The 21,848-nt window shown below is 37.0% G+C and overlaps 1 protein-coding gene across 1 annotated transcript in view; it reads right to left on the bottom strand.

Moving 5' to 3' along the window:
- The window catches only part of myo7aa (myosin VIIAa), a 196,220-nt gene that overhangs the window by 31,112 nt on the left and 143,260 nt on the right, over positions 1 to 21,848 (bottom strand). Inside the window, exons 33-41 of the mRNA XM_051926837.1 lie at positions 21,184 to 21,301; positions 19,391 to 19,517; positions 17,924 to 18,093; positions 16,654 to 16,844; positions 12,643 to 12,767; positions 9,632 to 9,789; positions 5,405 to 5,558; positions 1,767 to 1,922; positions 1,090 to 1,195 (exon numbers count right to left, since the gene is read on the bottom strand). Coding sequence (XP_051782797.1) covers positions 1,090 to 1,195; positions 1,767 to 1,922; positions 5,405 to 5,558; positions 9,632 to 9,789; positions 12,643 to 12,767; positions 16,654 to 16,844; positions 17,924 to 18,093; positions 19,391 to 19,517; positions 21,184 to 21,301 — 1,305 coding nt within the window. The remainder of the gene's footprint in view (positions 1 to 1,089; positions 1,196 to 1,766; positions 1,923 to 5,404; positions 5,559 to 9,631; positions 9,790 to 12,642; positions 12,768 to 16,653; positions 16,845 to 17,923; positions 18,094 to 19,390; positions 19,518 to 21,183; positions 21,302 to 21,848) is intronic.

Below are 21,848 nucleotides of genomic sequence, written 5' to 3' on the forward strand. Positions count from 1 at the left end.
GCGGAGGACTAGCACCAAGCAAACATACCTAAAAGACACAAATGTTTAAATCTTCAAGAAGTGACACAAAGTTTCTAAGGATACATTAAATTAGAGTGAAGGCAAATAATAATGTTGTTCTGGCTCAGAAACTACACAAAATCTGAGCTCCACTAGCAGTACCATACTATTCATAAACCTGTCATCACTGTTGTGCATATACAGTATGATATGAGTACAGCAATGGAAACAGGTATACTTTTTGACAAATTAACTCATATAATTTTATTATTATAAAATCACAACACAACCTATCCCAGACCACACATTTTGCATTATGGTAACTGCTGGTGGTCAGCCATGAACCTATGACTCTGAATTACAATGGCTCTCCAAAGCAGCTTCTCTATAATAAGCCCAAATTAAGAACTTGCTTTCTGAACTGTGCAGAGGCTACGTGTAAGCTGAGTGCTCCCTGGTGACTTCAGCTCAGCTCTCTCTCTCACCAACTCCCATCTTTTCTGCATGGCATTGTTACTACATAATTGACAGCCTAATGGCACATTTTATTTTCTGTCATATTTAAGACATTAGTGTTCTTGTATTGTGAATGGAGAAAAACAAAAAAAATATATACTAAACAATATTAAATCAATTTTGATGTCCAATGCATGATCTTTAAGTATGTAAAATATGTGCATGGATTTACAAATTCAACTATGTACAAGTTATACTTGAGACAGACAGACAGACAGACAGACAGACAGACAGACAGACAGACAGACAGATAGATAGATAGATAGATAGATAGATAGATAGATAGATAGATAGATAGATGATACTTTGACCATGACTATGTATAATCCATTCTTAAAAGAACAAAAACATTGAATTGCAAAAAAGGGTCATTTTATATTCAGTATGGGAATTTGACAGCAGATATGTTACTTCTCACAAGCTCCTTTACCATATTTTAGTAGGCCAGTGTGAGACTATCATACCTACTTTGTTATTCAAAAAATATGGCAATTGGTAACATATAATATAGATGTTTGCAAAGGCGCATTAAAGGTGAATTCATACATGCTTAAAACATAAAAAGCATCCTACCTCATCAGTATCATCAGGAAAGTAGACTTTGTGGAATATCTGAGTGGTTTTGTGCTGAATTGCTTCTACTTCTACCAGGTGAGGAGGGTACTTCCTGGCACCATTTCTAAACATTAAAACATTAAATAATAAAAAATAAGAGTTGTAAAAGCATTCTTCAGCTCTAACAACTTCTTAATATACTTGATTTTGATCATTATTACAAGTTCATACTGTAATATATATCCAGCATTTTAAAGTATTAATTTTGCATTGTTACCACACAGACTAAGATTCAGAAAGTTATTTGCAGAAGATGCAATGCCATGAAAAACAGCTTTTATAATAAATTGGATTATATTTTGAAAATCATAGTAGTGCAAGTGGACTTTCAGTAGAGATTTAGCTGAGAAAATCATTTTATAGAAGTAATGTGCAATCATTTTGCACATCTTTTCTGTATTCTTTCTCTCTAATTGTGCCTTATACATACTTACATGTTAAAAGACATCTGAAAACCATACTACTTAATGATATACTGTATTATTTTGTACACATGCTGATAACCACTGCTCTTTATTTTTTGATAAATTTTACTGCGATTGTACAGAAGCTTCAATAGCAGGGTCATATTGTGGTTAGAGCTACTCATTTCTGAGACATTTTGGATAAAATTGCTTAAAGAAAAAGTAGCTCACCTCAGTGCTTTTTGCAGCCGTTGCATACAGTCAAGGGCAAGGGGATGATGCTTCTTGGATTGTAAGAACCTCTGCACGTGTGGGAGCAGAACATTGCTTGGAGGGAAAAGGCCCGTACATAACCAAAGCAGCTCCCAGCCTTTCTCCTCACTGTACCTGAGTTCAGGGCATAAAGTGAAAAACGCTTTATGATCTTCCATTACAAAGTTACTTTCTTACATTTAGAAATGAACTATCAGGATCATTTTAGGTATGTCTCTTCTTTTGAGAATTTTTGTAGATATTAAATATAAAAAGAAAACTAATACACACAATACTTGGTTTATTTAGCAATACCAAGGAAAAACCAATGACGATAACTTTAAAAACGTCTTCTCCCAAACACAGACCAATCAAACATTATGTGTGCTGCAACTATTTGAGCTGACATAACTGCAAAGGGAGTCATCATACAGTGCTGTAACAATGAAGTTCATCACGTGGACCAGAAAAGAAAAAATCTCCCTGTACTTACACTCCTATTCATCACACAATTACACGTCACATTTCTTTAGGAATGGCATGCACCATTTGGGTTATTTAATCTGTAAATTTAAGAACAGTTATTTCATGTAGATATTCACAAAGAAACAAAGAATTTGTTTTTAATCAGTTTTTGTATATTTGATATGAAATGCTCATAATGTCTAACACAGGCAAAAGGAAATCAATGGTTTTCTAATATTTATTTCACAATTGTAAGCAAAGATCGCCAGTAAGCTGCATAGTGATTATTCTGGAAAGTGACTGTTAGCCCGGAATCCACTGAAGTGCCTCTTTAAGAACCTTTATAAATATAGCGCATTGATTGAAGTGGTGGCACTAGTTGGGTCTTGCTACTTTACAAATATTCTAATGTGTAAATATCTCAGTAGTAGAGAGATACAAGTCTTTTTAGGAAATGTTTAGGCTGTTGGCATAACCTGAGGTCCTCTTCACTTTCAGAAAGCCTAGAACTGGAACAACAGGAAGCAGTGTGGATAGAGGAGTGAAAACGAGGAGTCTGGAAATAAGAAATCAGCTAAGGAAGAATTTTTGGAGGGGAAACTGAGAAGTCAAACTTTGCTCCAGAACCTGTAGCAGTGGGGTCTGATAAGCTACAGGGCTTTATGTAGCATTTTCTATTTATTATAATTTGTGGTATTCTGAATGCATGATACTAATTTGAGCAATTATTTGGAATTAAACATTTTTAAGTCTACATGTCTCCCTTAAATCTCATGAAATAGTGTATTAACAAATTCTGTGCATGTTAAAAGAGACTGCATTCTCACCGGACATGTAAAAGAGCTAAATATGTGACATGTCACTTTATTATCTTTTAATAAACATCCTGATAAAACCTAGAGGTCTTGTTTTATAAAGAAAAAAAAAACTTTGAAAAACTTGTTACATAGACAGAAGAGCACTGTAGTAATATGGCATGTTTCTTATTATGGAAGCATAATTTCTTATTCTGCGGTTACCCAAAGGCAGAAAATTATAATGTTTCTGTAAACATCTGTGGTTTATTGTACATGACAAGATAATGCTCAAAACAAAAACTGAGCAAAAAAAAAAAATTACACTGAAATTAAATCTTAAGAAAAGGAATACCAAAGCCGCACAAAATTCATAGCCTTAATTCACAGTGGTTAAGATAAACAAACAAGGTTGATCAACCTGCTAAATATAATAATAAACACATTCCTTACAGTGTTACTAACAAGGAGAACTAAACCACTGGCAGTACATATTTGTCTTAACTGTTTTGTTCTTATTTTTGACACAGCATAAAGATGGGGGGAAAGTGTAGTATTAATGTAGTATAAAAAATATACATTGCTTTATGTAAAGGAAAAATATATAAAGGTCAGTTTATTAATTGAGGCATGTCATAGTATCATATAGATACTCTTGATATTGTGACAGACGGCCAGGGCCCTTTCCTGGCTTAACAGAAGGACCAGGGGAGCGGACATGCACAGGGCACTACCTCCTGCGGAGTTTTAGATGACAGCCCCTCTCGGTAGCAGCGGTGCCTCAGATTCCCACAGGGCTACAAGTGAGTTGGGAGCTCATCACAGTCCTGTTGGGTTCCGTGGGTGGCGACAGGGGGTGCTGCAGAAGCGACAGAGCCCTACTACATAGGGCTTCCATCACACCTGGGAGGACTTCCAAATGATGCTGATGGGCCAGCTGAAGTGCACCCAGGTGCAGTATAAAAAGGGACCACTTCACTTCATTCAGGGAGCCGGAGTCGGGAGGAAGAGAATGAAGCTTGCTATGGGAGACGTAGAGGCAAAAGGAGACAGAGAGAAGAGAAAGAACTACTGTGCTGTGAATATTGTGCTTTTGCACTGCTGGGAACTCTGGGAAGCATATGTGTTGCTGGCCTTGTGCCTTGTGTCTGTCTGTGTCATATTTAGGGAGCTAGTGCGCCCCCTGGTGTCCACAATATATACGCTTTAATTCTTGCCCTGAATGGTACAAGAGTAAGATATCATTGGAAAAATACAATTATTTTTTAGAGTTGCAAACAAACAGGAGAAATAAATATGCCAGAAGATGATCAATTACTATGTTTACTTCAATCACATTACTGTATTAACAATAGCTCAAAACGACATATACTCTACATTGCATTTTGTTGTTTACTGGATTTGTTATTGTCCTTGGAGTTGGACATTGATGAAGGATGCAGGACAGATTTTATCTTGATGTTCTGATTTCAATATTCTGCTAGTGACAGGTGATAGCAGATAGCAAGTTTGGGCAAATCCAGACAACCTGGCATCCTAGAACAGACATGTAATGCTTTACCCTGTACTATAATCTTCTACCATTAGATTAACATTAGATTTGTTTCACACCTGATGAAAGCTATACAGTTGAAATGTTTGGTCTTTAACCTTCTTTCCTTTTCAGCATGAAAGTATCCTATAACCTTTTTTTCCTTATTAGATTTAGAATAGAATGCCTTTTATTGTCACTATACACATGTACAATGAGATTAAAAGCAGCTCCTTTCAGTGCAGACATATATGTAGAACACAACAAGTAAATAAAATAAACAAATGGTGCAAAAAGTTGCAAAAAATTTTTTTTGCATTTTTGGCATCACAATTGTCATAATTAGATAAAGCTTGATACCATTTGATAGTCTGTCCATGTAAGAGATTAGTTTGTATAATTGACTTCTTGCAGGTTCCTTCTCTTAACATTTTCTTTTCACAATGCACAAACTGCTACTACAAAAGTATGATGTAGGGGAGCCCTACGGAAAATTGCTGTTAAAACTGCACAGACCTGAAGACTCCAACAAGTTATTTACAACTAAGAGATTTAATAATTTTCAAAAAGCATAATTATCACTATAAAAGCATATAAAAGTTTGTTCAAAATGAACTGAAATTTTTGAAAAGCAAACATTTATTAAACAAGTGAGAATATTTGCAGTGAAAATTTCTGCACAAAGTGTGTGATGTGCCTTTGTACATTGCTGCAGCACACTCACTACTTATCAACTTTCATTTCACTTTTTAATACATTCATACACACATATACTCAGGATTATCAAATTTGTCACTTTAGTCAGTTGACAATGATTCCACTCTTACTTGACGTGATTGTCTGTAAGCTGCTTTACAATCTGGCAGAAAATCTCATCCTTCATTGGTTCTGCTTTTAAGGCACCTTCAAATATTTGGTCAGTGAGATCATTGACAGAGCGTGCACGCTTGGATGGATAATCACCCATATACTTCATAATGGGTGAGGGAGGAGTACTAGTTAAGGAAATAGACAGAAAGAAGCTAAAGACAGGCCTTAAACTACAAGTATGCAGCTTCAACTTACTTTTTTGACCCTGAACAAGTTACTTTACCTGCATGTGAACCAGCTTCAACCAATACATGAAAGTCATTTTAATGTATCTTGATCTTGACATTTGCCCTGGGAAAAGGCATCTGCCCAAAACTCAATGATAGAAAAGAGTTGCTCTGTAGGCAGCAAGGCTTAAATGACTGACTCTTTCTAGAAATTTAACTTAAGTCCTCCTTATTAAGTACACTTTCCAGTTTCAAGACATGCTAATGAATACTTTTTAGGTATGTTTGTGCATAATGCACAAAGCAACTATTGTGAAAGACTGTGTCTGTCTGTCTGTCTGTCTATCCATCTACAGTATATATGTACACAAAACAACTTGTGGCACATTTATTCTTTGAAGAAATTTGAAACAATTCAATTTTCATTGCGATAGATCGCGTTGCACTAAGTTTTAAAATTTCAAGATTTCCCATTGAAAGGCATCGGCAAATTTGTGATCTGATCTGTCTTAAAATGGAGAAATGTTCTGTGAAACTTTAACTTGGAATTAGTTTACCGTTTCAATTTTACTTTGAAGGCAGTTGCTTGAACTTGCATATTTTTCTCTTTTATTCGTCTGACAGCCACTTGGAAGTGAGGCAAATGCTGGGCAAATGAGACACGGGCAAACTTAGCTTACAAACAGTGCCCATCTACTGCTGCTTTAGATAAACTAATTAATAGAGTACAAAAAAAGTCACTTCTCTGGAAATAAATGGAAGGGGAAAGCAATTATTTAAGCATATATAAGACTGGATTGATTGAACAATATCATCTGTAGATTAGTACTGTAAAAAACAGTATTATCAACTTGCAGCTAAATGGTGTTTGAACTAATTAATGACATGGTGGCGTCAAAAGGTGGGAGGCTGCAATGGCTTAAGCCCCTGATCTCTGGCACCTAGCCCCTGATCTTTCAGTGCCAGATATACACAAACACTTCCGGCAAGCCCCTTATCATCTTGCCCATCATGCACCTTTCATATTCCTGTTATACAATAAATCATTTCCTTTCTAAATTGTTATTTATTTATAGAATTTTAACAAATCACTATGTTTTAACTAATATTACTAGCTAGAAAGGGAACTTATTTCAGTTCCTTTTCTCCTTTCATATGATAATATTGATACTGATTTTATACTATATTGGTCATTTTATATTCATAGATATTTTTCATTGGCTAATTGCTAGATAAAATGTATTAGATATACTTTCAAAAATATTATGTTTAAGAAAATTGAACAATTAGTCATAAACCCTGCACTACTAACACAAATCAGCTGAAGATATTTTCACGTCACTTCTACTGCATATGAAAGCTGTTTAGCCTCCACAAGCCTAGTAGTGCTCCATTTTTAACTACACCGTTGAGTGCTGTTAAAAAGCACACTTTTAATGTTGTCTACTAACACAAGCAATTACATTCTATTTTCACTATTACTTTTGAATATGACTCATTGTTATGAAACTAAAAAACAAAAATGTAAACTGTCTCTTGGATGAAGTAAATAAAAAATGTGAAATTCTCCAACTTTCATATCAGTTAACTTAGTTGCTGAATGCATCTGAATGTTGCGCCAGGTGTACATTGTCTAATTTGTTTGTTCTTACGTTTAACACTTTACATTTATGCAAATTAAATGTCATATGCCACATATCTGCCCAAGTTATAAATAAACTTGTAATGGTTTTGCTAACTGTAAGATATCTGACATTACACCTAGTTAAGTGTCATCTGCAAACACAGCCATCTTAATAGTTTATTTTTTATGCAGATTATTTATATAAATTACTGATTACTAAGAGACCCTACCTTTAACATCAAATAATTCAGAAATAAATTCTTTACAACATAACCCTTTCTTTTCTGTTTTAAAGACAACTGTGTACTAATCTTCAAAATGTATCACATGACAACTACTTGTTATAGCTTCATTACTAGCCTCTCAAGAGTTTTCTTATGAAAAGCTTTTTTAAATTTAAGCTTTTAAAATTAAGTAATTTTACCATAATACACTGCTCAAAAAATAAAGGGAACACTTAATCATCATGGTCTAATACCAAGTCAGTTAAACTTCAGGGATATCAATCTGTCCAGTTAGGAAGCATAAGTGATTATGAATCAACTTCACCTGCTTTGGTGCAAATGAAAGTGACGACAGGTGCACTGAAGAGGCAACAGCAAGACAACCCTCAAAAAGAGAATGGTTTTGTAGGTTGTGGCCACAGACAATTGCTCTCTCCTCATCCTTCCTGATTGATTCTTCTCTAGTTTTGTGTTTTGCTAGTGCCCTTGTTACTACTAATAGTATGAGATACTAGTACCTGCAGCCAATTCAGGTTGCACAGATAGTCCAGCACCTCCACGATGGCACATCCATATGCAAGAATGTTTGCTGTGTCTCCCAGCACAGTCTCAAGAGCATGGAGGAGATGCCAGGAGACAGGCTGTTACACAAGGAGAGCAAGACAGGCCCATAGAAGGGCATCAACTCAGCAGTAGGGCCAGTATCTGCTCCTCTGTGTGAGGAAGAACAGGAGGAGCCCTGCCAGAGCCCTACAAAATGAGATCCAGCTGGCTACTGGTGTGTATGTTCTTGACCCAACTGTCAGAAACAACGCTCCATGAGGGTGGCTTGAGACCCCGATGTCCTCTAGTGAGACCTGTGCTCACAGCCCATCACTGTGCAGCTCAATTGGCATTTGCCAGAGAATACACAATTGGCATCTCCACAACTGGCAGATGAGAGCAGGTTCACGCTGAGCACATGTGTTATGAGAAGGATTTAAGAGTTGTAGTGGACTCATCACTGTCAACTGCCAGACAGTGTTCAGAGGTCATTAAGAAGTCTAACATAATGTTAGGTTATATAGCACGATGTGTAGAGTACAAGTTCAATGAGGTTATGCTGAAGCTTTATATTGTACTGGTGAGAGAGGATTGTCTGTGTCCACCACCCACAAAACCACTGTCTTACTGTTGCCTCTCCAGTGCACCTGCTGTCAATTTCATTTGCAACAAAGCAGGTGAAGCTGATTCACAATCGCATATGCTCCTAACTGGACAGATTGATGTCCATGAACTTTAACTGACTTGGTGTTAGACTGTGATGATTAAGTGTTCCTTTAATTTTTTAGCAGTACATTTTTAATTTATAAATACATTTTCAGGCTTGTAGATGTACATAATTATAAATATTACTGGTATCTTAAATTACTTTTAAACCGGATGTATCCTAAATGGGGCGGCATGGTGGCGCAGTGGGTAGCACTGCTGCCTCGCAGTTGGGAGACCTGGGGACCTGGGTTCGATTCCCGGGTCCTCCCTGCGTGGAGTTTGCATGTTCTCCCCGTGTCTGCGTGGTTTCCTCCGGGCGCTCCGGTTTCCTCCCACATTCCAAAGACATGCAGGTTAGGTGGATTGGCGATTCTAAATTGGCCCTAGTGTGTGCTTGGTGTGTGGGTGTGTTTGTGTGTGTCCTGCGGTGGGTTGGCACCCTGCCCGGGATTGGTTCCCTGCCTTGTGCCCTGTGTTGGCTGGGATTGGCTCCAGCAGACCCCCGTGAACCTGTATTCGGATTCAGCGGGTTGGATAATGGATGGATGTATCCTAAATGTTCTACTTTATTATTTCATATTTTAAACAGCACCTGACTAATTTAGCCTTTACATGCTTCTTAAGTATGCTGGCAATGAATATTTTTAATGCTGGAGGACTGAAAAAGAACAACTGGCTTCCATTTTTTGTCCTTTTTCTATTGCTTACCCTTAAGATAAAAGGACAAATGAAGCTGCACGAGGGATTCTTAAATATGTAATTTTAAATGCCTCAAAAAGCAAGATGCCATTAATAATAATTTTTCACACCTGCTGCATGTATTTCATTATAATAAATATGTAATTGTACCATCTAACTGTCTATACTATTTTATTTTCACCTACTTCAGCTCCATTTAAGCCTGTTTAGAAAGGATATCAATGAAAGCCATGCAGGCTTCCTGAGAGAGTTCCTCATGATTCAGAACCTTCTTTAGTAGTGGCTGTTTGATAGGCTCCCGAGTGCAGCTCCACAGCTTGTCCTTCCCACGGCTCTTGGTAATCATCACTCTGCTCAGTGTATGTTTTGGAGGGGGTCTGGAAAAGGAGGAAAAGGAGTGCGATGTCACAAAAAAATCCAAGCATCAATTAAAAACCTGGACTTGGACAAATTAGTGATGGCAAGACTTGTTGATCAGCTTTGGATTAATGTTGGATAAAATATTCCAAATGTATTCAGTGAAATCACAGCTTTTGGAATGCTTCCCTAATGGACATCCAAATCAAGAGACAGTTCAGATTGCTAGTTCCCCACTATCAACTCACTGTGTACACACGAAAGTCACTTAAACAGCCTATTCAGAATTTAAAAATTTAAAAAGCAGTTCTACTGTAACTCTGTATTTGTCAAACTTCTATTTCTTCCAGAAATGTATACTTACATTGATGCACGTTTCACTCTTTTTCCATAATGGAATCCAAAACCTATCTTAGCAGCATCAGGCACAATGCAGGAATCAGCAATGGTGGAGATACAATTGCTAACAACACACACTTAGGAGTTAGTTCATGTTCATTTTTTTTAAACCACATTCAATCGTACCAGGCTAATTTAGTAGTTGGTAATCAACATACAGTAACCTGCATGTCTTTGAAGTGTGTAAAGAAATCTGAGTATTCAGGGGGAAAAATCTCACAGTAACTGGAAAAACATACAAATTTCATATAACCAGTGAGCAGGCAGTAAAGGTATCCCTCTGTAGCTATAAGGAAGCAATAATAACCACTATGCTGCCCCAAGATGAAATACTGGTCCAAAACATTCACAGTGAGATGAGAATTTTAACCTATAAGTATAATAAAGTTTTTTTTTTAAATATTGATCTGATGGACTTGAGGGAGAAATCAGTAGAATGACAAAGAATGCAATTGGATTTAGAGATTTACAATCATTGATCTACATTTCAGAATAATTTTGTCTTTTGTTAAAGAAATTCTTCCCTGGGCACTGCATACAAGGCTAATTGGTGAAGTTCTTAGAAAGGTTAGATAGGGTTCATACCCTGCAGTGTGGCTGAAGTTGTACACTCCAGTGTATACGAGTATAATGGACTAGTTGGAATTCATGTAGTTATGTCACACAAAATGGGCATTAAGTTGTACTTTTCAAATCATTTTGGGCAAAGCCACCTCTGTCAGTTTTGTATCTGTTTTTGGGCACAAATCATTAATTTGTAACTTTACTCAAATCTCCACAGCCTAACCACTAATGAAAATAGTATAGTAGAATCATAAATCAATCATTGTCTCTTATTTGAATGCTTAATTATGTGCATCAAGTCCAAAAGAAAAAAATCACTAAACAACAGAAATCATGGAACTCTGGAACATTTCAGGTCCTGATCCTGTAAAACAACCACACACTAGCACAATAACATTATGATGTAATAATAAAGCAACAAGGCAATTGAGTTATTTTACTTTTTATTTCATTGGTGATGCACCTTGAAAAAACATTTTACATTAAAATGAGAGCAAATGAGTTACAAAATGGTCAAAAGAGGATAAGGAGTCAAAGTAAAGAACAGACAAGACAATCCGAGGACTAGCTGAGGATGGCGGCGTGGAACAGGACATCGTTGCTTGAAACTGCAACAGCAAGAATGAATCAGCCACAGTGAAGCAGGAGAAATAAAAATTAACTCAAGATACACCTAATATAGCAAAGTAGAAAATCATCAGTGTCAAGCATATTAAGAAGAATATTATCTGGGGAAAAAGAGAGGTTCAGAAGCAATAACAGATAAAAAGGACAACTTGAGAGAAACAGACATAAATGAAAAGGGTGAAAGTGCTGAAATTTATGTAGGGGGTAATGATACATCTTTAGAAACTGAAACAAAGTTACAAAATATTACTTAATATTAATTATTAAAATGAAAGAAGAGCAATAAGTCTGCACTTCATCTTGTTGTACTCAGAATGTCTATAGCCTTGAATGACAAATCTTTTATTTTTCAAATGAAAGTCTACATATGCAAAAATGAACTAGAAGATGTTTTGGTGTCACATTGTACTTGTATGGATAAAGAGAAATATGATGGAGTCATGTACTGATATGAATGGTGTACCAGTTAAGCTACAGTTAATGAAAAAATACTGAATGGGCAATTACTGTCTGTTCTGGGTTGGAAACAGTGATTAAGGGTTACCCCCAGTGTCAACAGAAATCAATTTCTAAGGCAACTACTTATTTTATTGCACAGAGTTTAATTGTCCATGGAAGGTTTGGAAAATGCACTGTAGACTGTAGACTGTAGACTGTAGACTGCAGTAGTGATTTTTATTTTGAAACCATAAATAAAACCGCTCATTTACACTGGATCTCCCTGTCTACGTTTAATGAAAAAATAAAAATTGCATAATTTGATTGGGATAATGGGATGAGTGTTTCACATTTTAGAGGGGCTTTTGTGAAAAACACGACTGTCCTCACTTCTTTCATCTCATTTAAACTCACTTATTCATTTTTCCATTTTCAAATCTGCCTATCCTGTTTAGGATCACGGGAGAGCCTATTCTACCTATGTTTGACAAACACCACACCAATTCAGAGTCTCCAGTTAAACTAGCTTACATGCCATTGGAATGTACAATGAAATCACCATACCTGGAGAAAAACCCACTTAGACTTGTGGAAAATATGTAAATTCCATACAGCCAGTGCCCTGGCAAGGACTTGTGCTCAGGACACTACAGCAGCACTAAGCAACACACTTATATGTTGTTCTATATGTATCCAGTTTCTGGCTTATAATATATTTTAGATGAATTGACTGCTAAGTATATAACTGGAGCCATTCTTTTTTGTTTTAGGACATTATCATTTGTATGGTATTCACATAGGACAGCCACAAATACAATCAATCATTATCAAGATAAAGTGGTTACCTGAAATAATCATAAGAGAACTCCTCCAGAGTATACGGCTTAACTCTCTCCTCACTGTCCATCAGTTCCAGCTGGGATGACCTAATGGCATCCTGTCTCTGGTCAGGTGTCATAGTCACTAATGCCTGCAGAGCCACAGAACACAAACAGTGTACATAAGAGAGAGTTTCATATATAATAAAAATTAGTCTAACCATTGAGGTATATAGTAATGAAAGTGGACAAATTTGTTGGTACCCATCCAGGAAAATAAAGAAGAACCCACAATTGTCTCTAAAATAACCTGAAACTGACAAACGTAATTGGCACTAATCATTATTTATTCCCTATTTAACAAAACTCAGACTTTGCTTTCGAGTTTTGATTCAACAAATATTTCAAATAATAACACAAATGGCAATGGCATGTACAAAAATGATGGGACCCTTAGCCTTATATGTTACTGTGCAACCTTTACAGGCACTCACTGCAAAACAGAGATTTTTATTGCTCTCAGTGAGACTTCTGGCCCACTCTTCCTGAGCAAACTGCTCCAGCTGTATCAGGTTTCAAGAGTTCCTTCTTCAGACTGTTTGAAAGGATTTAAATCAGAGCTTATAGAAGGTCACTTCAGAATATTCCAATGTTTTGTTCTTCACCATTCTTGGGTGACTTTAGTTCTGTGTTTTGGGTCATTATCCTGTTGGAGGATGCATGACTCCTGACTGAGACAGAGCTTTCAGACTGTGGGCAAATGCATTGCTCCAGAACATCTTGATAACCTTGAGATTTCATTGTTCCCTGCACAGACTCAAGGTACCCTGTGCCAGGTGTAGCAAAGCAACCAAAAAAAACCATAACTGAGCCTCCTCCATGTTTCTCGGTAGGTATGGTGTTTCTTTCTTTGAAAGTTTCATTTTTTCGTCTGTGGACATAGAAAGAACTATTGTGACTTGCCATGAAGCTCCAGTTTTGTCTCATCTGTCCAAAGGACATTCTCCCAGAAGCACTGTGGCTTGCCATTATGCATTTTAGCAAATTCCAGTCTGGCTTTTTTTTGTTTTTCTTTCAACAGTGGAGTCCTCCTGGATCTTCCTCTATTGGACCCACTGTCATTCAAAAAGGGACAAATGGTGCAATCGAACAGTGATGAACTTTGACCTTGGAGTTCAGCTTGTTCTCTTTGGAAGCTGTCTATGGATTTTTGTTTATTATTCACACTATCCTTCTGCCTATTCTCGAGGTCAGTTTTCCTCCTGCGGCTGCGTCTAGGGCGGTGGGCTACAGTGCCATGGACCTTAAACGTCTTAATAATATTTGCAACTGTTGCCACTGGAATATCAAGCTGAAGATGGTCTTACAGACTTTCCCTTTAACATGATTGTCTATAATTTTCTTTCTGATCTCCTCAGACAACTCTCTCCTTTGCTTTCTCTGGTCTGTGTTCAGTGTGGGAAACACAATGATACCAAACAGCAGAGTGACTACTCTTCTACCATTTAAATACACTGAATAACTTATTGCACGATTGGATAAATGTGTGATACTAATTCAAGAAAACAGCTAGTTTGAAAAATCACCTTAATCCAATTACTTATGATCTTTTCTAGGTGTACCAACAAATGTGTCCAGGGCATTTTAGAGTATCTTTGTAAAAAAATACAATAATTTATCTCTTTTCACACTAGGTTTGCTTTACTCAATGTCATGTCAAAGGCATGCAGGTATACATGGGACAGTTGCTTTTCATTTAATCACTTTTTAGGGGACATATGGCACTTTTTCAACCAACAAATTTGTCCTTGTCTGCAAGCTAAGTGAAGATGAGGATATAGGAAGCAGAGGACATGCTGGGCTCTTTTTAATTTTTTTAACTTAAAAGTGATATCATACATTCAAATGAACCTAAAGATATTCTGAATTCAGGATTCTATTATGTACCAATATGGTTGCTGTTTCTAAATTGGCACAAAATGAGTGTAAATATGTGCATAAGTATACTGTGTAATGGTTTAATGCACTGTACAATGCAGACTCCAGCCTTGTGAGTGATAATGCTGTGATAGGCTTTCGGTGAGTCTGTAGTGGAAAATACAGGCTCAGAAAATGGTTTGATGGAGAGATACAGTTAAGCAAAATGTACAGAAATGATGGTTATTTTCTGATAGCAATTAGGGTTACAATGTTCACAGTCACTGCCTCATAGTCCCTGATACCTGGGTTCTGCAATAGATAAAGCAGGTCCAGGAAACAGATGGAGAAACTTTCAGATAAGTATTCATTATTCAGTATGAGTATTTGCAATTAAAGAATGGTTACAAGAAACGGTATAAGATTGCCTACATAAGCGTAACACTGCAGTTATATATCTAATTTGTTCTTTTTTCTTTTGCCTTATACAATTTCTTGTATTAGGAATTTGTTAGTTTTTACATACCCCTTGGGGTCAGAGCACAGGGTCAGCCATTGTACAGCGCCCCTGGAGCAATTGAAAGTTAAGGGCCTTGCTCAAGGGTCCAGCAGAGTAGGATCTCTTTTGGCAGTGACGGGGATTCGAACCGGCAACCTTCTGGATACCAGCACAGATCCTTAGCCTCAGAGCCTCCACTCCGCCCTTTGTGTCATATTATTCTGTTTGAGTGACAATTGTGTTTGAATACTTAGTATTAAGTCAAACTTTTTTAGAATGGGTGTCAGATTTCCCCAAAGGTGCATCTTATCTAATATCCTGTTTATGATTTTAATGGACAGGATATGAAGGGACAGAAGTGGTTTGGAGAGTGTCCATTTATTCTTTGTATAGATAATGTCCACCTCTTGGCTTCATACCAAAGTCTCTGGCATGCAAACGAACAGTTTGCAACTATATGTGATATACTTATAAAGAGAATTAACACCTTTAAACTTGAGGTTGTGATCTTCTTTAAAGTACTTTTTCCCTGCAGGTATGGGCTAAGCAGGTGCCCCAAGTGGAGGAGTTTAAGTTTCTCTTGGTCTTGGTCACATTTGAGGGTTGAGGCTACCATAAGATTGATCAATGAATCAGTGCATAGGCAACAGTTTTGAAAACTTTTTATCTACCAATGGTGGTGAAATGGGAGTGAAGTATGTGGATGAAGCTATCTATTTGGTGGCATCTCCATCCTCACATATGGTCATAAGCTCTAAGTAGCAGGAGATCACAAGTACAAGTGGACAAAATGAGGTTGACTCATTTGCTTTAACAGGGTGAAGAGCTTCTCAATAAGCGGGGGAATCTTTGAGTAGAAATGTCTCTTAACCAGATTGAGATGAGTCAGTTGAGGAGGTTTGGACATGTATTAAGGATAATCATCATACAAGTCATGGCCCACTAGGAAAAGACTAAGTGACAAACCCACGACACGCAAAACAGGTTTGTCTAGAGAGTGTCTGGGTATCCCCCAAAAAGGTCTGGAGAAAATTGCTGGTGACTGAGAGATCTGACCATCTCAGCTGATGTTGATTGTGCAACTTTGTCTAACAGAGACAGACAGAGAGAGAAAGGCTATGGGCAGTTAGCAAGTGATCACAACATTTGCTGATAGATGGCTTCACTTGGTCTCCAGCCAAATAAATTATTTAATGGTGAAGCCTTAATTAACTTTATTGGCTTTCATTGATAACCAAAAGGGTTGGACTTTATTAAGTTGACTGAGGTTTCCATAAGAAGTGACAGGAAGTGTTGAACAAGGTAGCAGCAGGGAAGGAAGCCCAGTGGAGCCTTAGAGGAAAGGGCTTTAGATCCAACAGAAAAAAAGTGGATGAGGAACAAAGACCAGACACCTAGTTCTTTAGACAAGAGCTATATGCTGGAATATCAAAATCAAAAAATTACATTTAGGGTAAAGTGGAGAAGTGTGTGTGTGTGTTGTTGGAGGTGGGTTGTATCATTTTGTTTATTGTTCGTATCAACAATTTGGAATTGTCAATAAAACAAAGTAAACATCTTTAAGAAAAATTAGAGGTTTCTATGAAAGGTACTACATTTAATATAGCCATTAAAGAACTTACCACAATCTCAGGGGCAGGTTTTGTAACAGTAGGTAACACATAGACGCAATCTGTGGGAAAGTCCCCTTTCTGTTTTGTCCTTTCATTTGTGCCATTGGTCCAGCCAGCATTCATCACCTGTTCTCCAGTGTCCTGGTCCAAAGTAATAAGATCTCCCTTCATAAAACTCAGAAAAGAAGTTTCTTCTCCCCCTAAAAAGAGATAAAACTTTCTTATCATTGTTTAAATATCAACTCAATTTAACAAATATAACAATTTAGCATATTTAAAACATTTAAAGCTGCCATGGCACCTTTTGATAACCACGCCATAGAGGGGAGAAGTTAAATGTATGGAAGCACAGTGGAGAAAATAATATCTGGGTGCCACTAACATTTTCTAACATTAATTCCAATAACACTTCTTTTGATTACACAAAATTCTTTTTGTAGGTTAGCAATGCCACAGGTGGCGTGGTGGCTCAGAGGCTAGGGATCTGCACTGGCAATCAGAAGGTTGCCGGCTCGAATCCCATAAATGCCAAAAGGGACTCTGCTCTGTTGGGCCTTTAAGCAATGCCCTTAACCTGCAATTGATGAGCGCTTTGAGTAGTGAGAAAAGTACTATATAAATGCAAAGAATTATTATTAGTTTTGTTTTTGATGTGTCTGTAAATGACTGTGTTGACAACTTATAAAATAAGTAATATGGGACAAAGACTGAATCAGAGAAAAACACTTAATATCAAAAAAATGATTATTCAAATTACAGGCATATTTTACATTTATTTATTTAACTGACACCACTATCTTAGGCGACTTAAAATTATGATACAATTAGTTACATTTCTTTCAGCTTTCCAATTGGAGCACAGGCAGGTCAAGTGACTTGCTCATGGTCACACAGTGTCAGTATAAGGATCTGAACCCACAACCACAGTGTCTGAACTTACACGCCTTAACCACTAAACCACACTGCCTGCACTATTTAATATTAAAAGGTAGGAGGAATGTGATCTGCTTATACACTACATTTAGATATACTGTATGTGCTGCATATCCATTATGAAGCAGCTGTATTACAGCTTGGAATTGTGGTAGTTTTCATCAAAAGTCAATGTTCATGAATAGCTTTATAAAATGAGATGGTAAAATTGTGAAAAGCAATTTGCTAAGTGAAAAATATTCATGTGTGCAAAATTCTTTTCCTTACTGTTTTGTTGTGCAAAATTACAGTGATCTCAATAAGGACATATTAAGACCAAACAAAAAAATTCATGCACCTCAATTACCTTGATTTATACTGTCTTGAAGAGCCACTACATACTTTGACCTTTTTCTTAACCCCTCCAGGAAGGTAACCACAAGGTCACGGATATCTTCAGAGTTGTTGGAAGTGAATGTATATTCATCACCCTTCATGGTTGCAAGCGAAAAGCTTTGCCCTTGAAGTTTGCCTCCTCTGCAATTACAGATAAAGTCATTGAAAGTCTTTCTTTCGTTCTTAAATATTTTGCAGAAATTAAGTGCTTCCCTAGTATTGTATAGGAATTACCACAGTGGTATTTTGGCAAAATTTGTAGCTATTAGAGAAGATAACAAATAATCAATGAGCATTAATTAATTAACACATTATTTAATGTATTAAACAGGGGTAAAATTTTAACTGATCAACTGACTGGCCATGTGGAATATGCACGTTATTGCAAATTTACCCATCCACATTTGGATCTGACTTTTTCCATTATAGTACTGCTAGAAGCCACAGATTATCCGTTCAACAAGCTGCAGACAGGGTGCCAATCCATCACACACTCTGACATGACTTCAAAGTTGCTTAAAACAGGCCAATTTAAAGTCAATTAATTTGAGATGTAGGGAAACAAAATAATTCGTAGGGGACAACCCAGACATACAGGAAGAATGTGAAAGCAACTTTATACAGAGAGAACAGTTTGCAGAGGTGCTTGTAGATTTTGTTTAGAAAATTGGTAAAGTGGGCGGCATGGTGGCGCAGTGGGTAGCGCTGCTGTCTTGCAGTTAGGAGACCTGGGGACCTGGGTTTGCTTCCCGAGTCCTCCCTGCATGGAGTTTGCATGTTCTCCCTGTGCCTGCATGGGTTTCCTCTGGGCGCTCCAGTTTCCTCCCACAGTCCAAAGACATGCAGGTTAGGTGGATTGGCGATTCTAAATTGGCCCTGGTGTGTGCTTGGTGTGTTTGTGTGTGTCCTGCGGTGGGTTGGCACCCTGCCCGGGATTGGTTCCTGCCCTGTGTTGGCTGGGATTGGCTCCAGCAGACCCACGTGACCCTGTGTTCAGATTCAGCGGTTTGGAAAATGGATGGATGGAAATTGGTAAAGTATTACCATAATTTGAAATGTGTCTTTTTCATGGAGTGACATTAAAACACTGCTGAGGCCCAGGCCTCTATTTTATCACTGAATAGGTATCCAAGATATGATCCTTTTGTTATGTTTAATAATTAGGAGATACTTTGTGGGAGCCTCTTAAATTATAAGGTAACAACTATATACGTTATTGTTAATTAACATGCAGTAGTATTTACATCTTAGACTATAGTGAAAACATTTGAAGCATTTAGTAAAATCTTACAATTTAGATGATTGTATGCAAGAGTCAGAGCTGTCATTTATTTTCAGAGTGGAAGTAAAAAAATCAATTTACTGTTGCTTATAGCAAATGAAAAACATCTTTCCAGATTTAAATTAGAGTCAGTCAATCTCTGGATTTTTCTTTTACCTGCTGCTGGACACTGCAGTGATTTCTGGGAAAGAAAGTTCCAGAAGAACTTGCTCTTGCTCATCGACAAAATAAACGCCAGTCCAATTTACAGCAACAATCACATCATTCTTTGGCAGACTGGGACCTGTTAGGACATGGTACAGGTACAATAAAGTAATGTAACACCCAGACAAAGAAAAACAGCACAGTGCAGCGATGGACCAACTCAATCTGTAGGATTAAGGAACTTTTTAAAGATTAATGTAAACATTATATGAGCATGGAGACATCAAGATTAGGCATGGTGTGGTAAGTATAAGAGAAAACTTGGGAGTGTGTAAAACTGTATTTCAAAACAAAATTAAAGTATTACCTCACAAGACACTGTAAACAGACAGAAGTGTGAATATTAGAAAAACTCATGATAGCCACTCCTTGTTTAAAGGATGGTTTCTGTTATAGGAGTTGTTCTGTTTAGGCATTAACCTGAACAAACTGAGTCTTTTCTAAGTCACATAAAGTCATAAAAAAGCTGACTACAGTGGTTAGTTCAGATGATATCTTATGTGATTAGTGATAAATGACTACATCATGTACAGGCATGTAAGGATTTTCTAAATATTCAAAAAAGTTCAAGTAAAAAATATTCCAAACACTACAAAACTAGCTTGAAAAGTAGTGGAATAATGAGAGCAGGCAAGAGTTCAACTGTTTTTGAGGAAGACAAAACAGAGGTAATGTGAAAGGTTAAAGGTTTTTAAAGGCTATTAGAGAAGTGTTTTTTTTGTGATATTTGATATTAGGCACCTCACTTGTGAGTCAGAAATAATTCATGTATGGGAAGGCCTTGAGGTCAGCAGGTTATTTGTTTTGCCTTTACTTACTCTGTATTTAATATATTTAAAGTTTGGTCTTTTAGTACTTTTAAACTAAATCTACCATTTTTTCGTATGTCCAATACATTTTACACATACACAAATGCACACACACACATATACCCTAGCATTTAAAAGTTTGGAATTGCCCGTAAATGGCCATGATTATGATAGAAATTGATATGTTTATATCACAGGGCATTTATATTTACTTAAAAATATAACCAAGACACTACTAATGTTTCAAACACCTATTGCTGTTTGAAACTGCTGATTAATAATTTGTAGCATATTTCATATATGACAGCAGAGCCCCATATTTAGCAGCCATTACTCCAGTGGCATAATGGTAAACTCTTTTAACTCATTCTACACTAATTCTGTTTTAGTTTTGTTTTGCTAGCACAGCTGAAACCTGTTATTCTCTTAAATAAAGCAAGTAAATTTTCTTTCCTTGGGCTGCAAGGTACTGTCATTCCTAAAGTTCAATTCTGGCTTCAAACATGGCCAAAACAAAACAGCTTTCTGAAGAAACATGACATTTTATTGTTGTTTTGTAAAATGAAGGTTATCCCATGTGACAAAAGATCACGTAACTGAAGATTTCATACAAAGCTGTCTATTACTGTCTTGCGAGAAGAGGGTGAACTGGATCTAACCATGATAGAAAAAAGAGGAAGACCTAGCGGACAGCAACAGTAATTGAGTCTGAGTTTGCTGACCACAATAATGAGCATAACAATATGCTGATAAGCCCCACAGTCAGTGGAGTTAAATAATTATTTTGCAATTAAAAAGAACAAAGCATGCTTTGGAGTAAAAATGTAAAAAGTATTATAAAGCATGACAACTACTAGCTCCACAGTATATACCATGCTATTATTACATAAATGTTACTTAACTAGTCAGGCTTTGCAGTTCGTAAAACATTTATACCTGAAAATTTGAAGGCTTCATAAAACCGTGAGAAAAGTAAAGGCCACTTGAATCTGGCAAAATCCACTACTTCTTCTTTAACTTTCTGGGGGTCCATTCTTTTTTGTGTGTATATTCCCTGAAATAATAATGACAACAGCACTATTATAAAAAATAATACTGTATTTCAAAAATTAGGAATAAAAATTTTAAAAAATCTAACATGACAGGGTGGCACAGTGGTAACGCTGCTTCTTTGCAACAAGGAGGCTGGGATTAAAAACCCGGGTGCTCCCTGTGTGGAGCTTGCATGTTCTCCCAATGTCTGTAGAGGTAACCGCCCAGAGTCCAAAGACATGTAGGTTAGATAAACTGGTGGTGTTAAATTGACCCGAGGTATGTGTGTGTTCACCCTGCAATGGGCTGGCACCCTCTCTAGGGATTATTCCTACTTTGCACCTAATGCTTACTGCAGTGGGCTCCATTTTACCTGCAACCCTGGTCCAGATAAGTGGATTCAGAAAAAAAAATGGGTACATGTAGAAAGATGGATATAAAATGCCCTTAAGCATCCACAGGTCAGCAGAACACCCCAGAATGTTAAAAAGTCATTTTAATCTTCAAATTTGGTTGAAAACACCAGAATAATAATGCCAAAATAATCATGGAGGAATTTGTATAAGGTA

Source organism: Erpetoichthys calabaricus, chromosome 4 (genome assembly GCF_900747795.2).
Source record: "Erpetoichthys calabaricus chromosome 4, fErpCal1.3, whole genome shotgun sequence".
Lineage (NCBI taxonomy): Eukaryota > Metazoa > Chordata > Cladistia > Polypteriformes > Polypteridae > Erpetoichthys > Erpetoichthys calabaricus.